This window comes from Chiloscyllium plagiosum, chromosome 21 (assembly GCF_004010195.1).
Source record: "Chiloscyllium plagiosum isolate BGI_BamShark_2017 chromosome 21, ASM401019v2, whole genome shotgun sequence".
NCBI classification, from domain to species: Eukaryota; Metazoa; Chordata; class Chondrichthyes; order Orectolobiformes; family Hemiscylliidae; genus Chiloscyllium; species Chiloscyllium plagiosum.
The window spans coordinates 21116251-21121230 of record NC_057730.1 but is presented as its reverse complement, the minus strand read 5'-3'; the positions used below and the strand labels follow the sequence as shown (position 1 = coordinate 21121230).

The window sequence follows — 4980 nt, the reverse complement described above, 5'->3', positions numbered from 1 at the left end:
CGGAGGGTCAGTACTGAGGGAGTGCTGCACTGACGGAGGGTCAGTACTGAGGGAGCGCCACACTGTTGGAGGGTCAGTACTGAGGGAGTGCCGCACTGACGGAGGTTCAGTACTGAGGGAGTGCTGCACTGTCGGTCAGTATTGATGGAGCACCGCACTGTCGGAGGGTCAGTACTGAGGGAGTGCTGCACTGACGGAGGGTCAGTACTGAGGGAGCGCTACACTGTTGGAGGGTCAGTACTGAGGGAGTGCTGCACTGACGGAGGGTCAGTACTGAGGGAGCGCCACACTGTTGGAGGGTCAGTACTGAGGGAGTGCCGCACTGATGGAGGGTCAGTACTGAGGGAGTGCTGCACTGTCGGTCAGTATTGAGGGATTGCTGAACTCTCTGAAGGGCAGTGCTAATGGAGCACTGCACTGTTGTAGGATCAATAATGAGGAAACATTGCTCTGTAAAGAAAGTTTATCTGAGGCCTCTTCAGTTGTCTCAGTTAGAAGCAAAGATTTTACAGCACTTTTTATAGAATGGGGGGAGGGGGAGGTATTCTCTCCAATTTGCTGGCCAGTGTTTATCTGTTGGCCAACATTACTAAAATAGAATTTCACAGTTTTACTGTTGTTTGTGCGAGCTTGCTGTGCATGCTTGGGTCACTTTTTTCCTACATTACCCGAATGATAACACTTTAAAAGTGCTTTGTGATATCCTGAGTTTGTGAAAGGTGCTATAAAAATGCAAGTCTACAATTTTTCTTCTGACGCTGGCGAACTGTATGGGTTATGAAAGGAGCTGTGGCCTCTCACTCCTGTGGTGACCTCTTGCCTTGCAGTGTAACCAGCTCTTTGAATCACTCCAGGATCTGGTGGACCATGTGAATGACTTTCATGTAAAACCAGAGAAGGAGACCGGTTACTGTTGCCACTGGGAAGGCTGTGCTCGGAGAGGAAAGGGATTTAATGCCAGGTACGTGAAACTCCTTACTACTGTTTGTGGCCCTGATTTGTTACACTTGTTTGCGGATCTAAATTGATTCAAGTTCATCCAATTTCCTTTTCTACTGTGACTGTTTCTTTCACATCCTTTAATTCCCACTGGGGGCAGTCCTCCCTCTGGTCTCAGATGCCCAGTTGACCTCACCACTTGGTCCCAGAAATAACAACAAACGAAGGGTCTTTCGTAGAGTGGAAGACAGGCACAGTTACATCACAAAAGACACGGTGGAGCAAGGCAAAGCAGAAGGATTTAACAACAAGTAATTAAATAAAGGATAGGTCAAGACAAGATGTAAATGGCTACAGCAGACCAGCAGAGAGGGAGGAAAGCATGGGAAATGTGGAAAAGAGCTAGAAATTCGCAATGTCTGCGAATGTGGCAGACTGTTTTAGTTCAGATTTCAGCATCTACAGTATTGTCCTTAATCTTGTAGTTTACTTCCGAGCTGATTGATGCTTCTGTTTAGAGATTGTTTTGTTAAAGTTGCAGCCCTATTCTCTTTCACTGGGCTGTGTGTGTCCACAGTCTGCATTGTTGCAGTGATGTTTCTACAATGGTTTACCTCTCTGTCTGACTGACTGTCTCCATTGACGTTTAGGTACAAGATGTTGATTCACATCCGAACTCACACCAACGAGAAGCCCCATCGCTGCCCGACCTGTAACAAGAGCTTCTCTCGCCTGGAGAACCTCAAAATACATAACCGATCGCACACAGGTAACAGTGGGCTGGGGCATGGGGGCGGGGTCACAGGTAACAGTGGGCTGGGGCACGGAGGGGGGGTGGGGTCACAGGTAACAGTGGGCTGGGGCACGGAAGGGGGGTGGGGTCACAGGTAACAGTGGGCTGGGGCACGGGGGGGGCGAGGTCACAGCTAACATTGAGGTCAGGCTTGGTTGACGGGGGCGGGGGGGGGCGGTTGTGTGGTGGAAAGAGGTAATACAGGTGATAGTGGGCCAGGATGGGGTCTGCGCAGTTAATACAGGTAAGAGTGTACCAGGATGGGTGTAGGACATAGATACGAGAAGACCAGGTGAGAGTTGACCAGGATGGTCAAGGGGTATCATAGGTAAGATCAGATTAGGACAGGGGCGTCTACCTAGAATGGACTGGGAAAGGGGCAGTGAGGATGGGGGTGGGTAAGAGTGGACCTGGAGAATAGTTGTTTTCGGTAAATGTTCATCTGGGGAGGGTTTGGAGGTCATGGGTAAGAGTATGTCCATGAGGGCACTGTGTCCTTGGGTTGTTAGATCACTGGGCCAGACCCCAGCCTATGATTGTCACTGGGGTTTGTACACCGGTTTGGAGTGCGATTGCAGAAGGTCACTGATGGGGCTCAGAGCAGGGGCAGGGTACCATACGTATAGAGTGGGTCTGAGAAGATGGTCACAGATAAGGTATCTTCACAATCTCCAGTTCCTGTGGGGTCTTGTTATTCTTCTCTGAAGCCTCTTCAGGGTTTGTTTGGTTTCTTTTGTCATGGTAGCTAAGATTGCAGAACTTTATCAAAGCGAAGGGAAGGATTATAGGATTAAACCCTCGCTGGGACTTGGTAGTACAGAACATGCTTTGAAACAGTGGCTTTGATTTGTGTTCCTAGATTTTGTATTCTGGGTTTAATGTTGAACAGTTGTTGTTAGCTTGGATCTTGTTACCTAGGTGCATGTGATTTCTCATATTCCAGTGGCTGAATATTCCCTGTCCCTCTCTCCCAGGTGAGAAGCCCTACATCTGTCCTTATGAAGGCTGCAATAAACGATACTCCAACTCCAGTGACCGATTCAAACACACCCGGACACATTACGTGGACAAACCATATTACTGCAAAATGCCTGGCTGCCACAAGAGGTACACAGATCCCAGCTCCCTCCGCAAGCATATCAAAGCTCACGGCCACTTTGTGTCCCCAGAACAACAAGGAATGCTGAAAATTCGACCGTCAACCAAGAATCCAGTACCATCAGAAATGCCTTACTTAAATGGGACACAGATTATAATTCCCAATCCAGCTGCCATCTTTGGAAATCATCCCCTCCAGGCATTGGGAACCTCACTGCCAATTCCAATACACCCTACACCTCTGGACCTCAGCCCGTTGACGTGCAGCACTGTTGGATCTGCTGCAATCACAGCCATTCCTAGCTCTGTCATTTCCCTCAATAGCACTCCAATAAATTTAACCAAGACATCTTTAATGGCATCACCATTTTCGGCAAGTACCCTTGGACTTCCACTGATGTCTTTGGTGGCCGGGTCTCATGGCAACCTTGGAAGACTGTCAGCATCAAAAGGGAAAGCAGCAGGTTGTAGGAAACGGGATGGGACAGTCAAGAATCATCCTTCAGACAAAGAGTTACAGGAGAGGGTTGAGGCTCGACTAAGGCCAACAACAGAAAGCCTCTCAATGCTCCCAGGAGCTGTGATAGACTTGTCAAGTGGCATTAACACCGTTCCTGCTGCTGACTCTCTGCCTCCTGGCTGGGTGGTCATTCCTCCAGGGTCAGTATTGCTCAAACCAGCTGTTGTAAACTGAATTCAGTCAAGCCACTACTGCAGTGGTATTCACTGACAGACACAATGAATCGACCAAGCCTTGGTTTGACATGTTTGAACTGAGATTAAACAAAAGACAAGATATTTTACCAAACTTGCGCTTTGTCGATGGAAGCATTGACCAATTTTATTTTAGTCTTCAGACCAGAAGTGGATGATGGAGATTGACGCGTTGAAATCTCAAGGTAGCAAGTGCAGGTTTCACTCCAGGGAAAGATGCTTAGCATCTCATTGCCTAGTCCTTCCCAATGCAAGTCCTATTGAAACGAAGATTCGAAGCTAGCATAAGGCTGAAAAATAATCAGCTCTCGATTATGTGTTGTCGAAGAGGTGACACTAATTATAAATGGGGGCACTTCTCAGCTCCTCTGGGAGCTTAGGAATGTTACCTTGCATTACTTTAAGCATCAAGGGTCTTTTTGTTATGTACCAAATTATTGAGATAGATCAGAACATTTAACAATAATGAGAGCAAAATAAGAAATCTGTCAACAGATGAGGCTTAAGACTGTAGTCAATATGGCTTAGACAATTTCAGATCAATTCCAGTGATGAGAATGAATGGATTTGGCACCTGATCAGCAATTAGGGTCCGGGGAGGGGGGGAGCCTGTGGGGTGGTTAGGAGCAATAGTGCACATGACAGTAAACATCAGAACTCATGATCCAGCTAATCAACTTGTTCCACAGAGAAGCACTTTGCATTGTAATCAACCCAGTCAAGTGGGATTTCTTAGGAATACTGTTCATTCAGCCGACTTATCGAAAGGCTTGGTAAACATCAGCATAATTATCAACATTTCACCAAGAATTGAAGCTGTAATTTTTTTTTGTCCAATTCTTTCCCTCTTACAAGGTTTGAAGAAATTATTTACCTTGGGACATATATTATGAGCATTAAAAAATTAGACAAATATCTTTGAAAATTACATGTATGCAGTTTATATAAAGATCCACACAAAGTAAATATTCACATGAAAGTGAATTCCATGACATTATGTACTAAGTCAAATACTAAAAAAAGGGTATTTGGAGCAGTGTGACAGGCAATGTGCACAAGAAACAGTGATAGTTACAGGAAGTATAGGCTATATGCACGATTATTAATATATATTATTGATATATATAAGAATCTCCTTTATTAGTTATTTAAGATGTAGGTGCCTATGTGAATTGAGATTGTCATTGATAGAGATTTGCTCACGGTATTTGCCATTTCTGCAGTCATTCCTTCCAGAGCATTTTCCCCTGGAATTGTACGGTACTGGAGACCATTCAACTCATTATGACTATGCACCTTTTTTTGCTCGTGCATTCTGAAGCTCTCCCACAAGCCTATACTGACATCGTTGTTGTATATCAATCCCAAACAAATGTCACTGACCTACTTTCTCTCCACAACCTTCTATTGCAACAGTCTTCTATTGCTGCTAGCGT

General features: G+C 45.7%; 1 protein-coding gene across 3 annotated transcripts in view; it reads left to right on the top strand.

The window, feature by feature from the left end:
• Window positions 1-4136, top strand: part of glis2b (GLIS family zinc finger 2b) — a 77628-nt gene extending 73492 nt beyond the window's left edge. For 2 of the 3 annotated variants that reach the window (XM_043711458.1, XM_043711461.1), the window contains exons 5-7: window positions 828-961; window positions 1590-1708; window positions 2707-4136. In XM_043711458.1, the coding sequence (XP_043567393.1) occupies window positions 828-961; window positions 1590-1708; window positions 2707-3524 (1071 nt within the window). In that variant the 3' untranslated portion in view covers window positions 3525-4136. The remainder of the gene's footprint in view (window positions 1-827; window positions 962-1589; window positions 1709-2706) is intronic. The other variant, XM_043711460.1, reaches the window with a different exon arrangement.
• The last annotated feature ends 844 nt before the right edge of the window (window positions 4137-4980 follow it).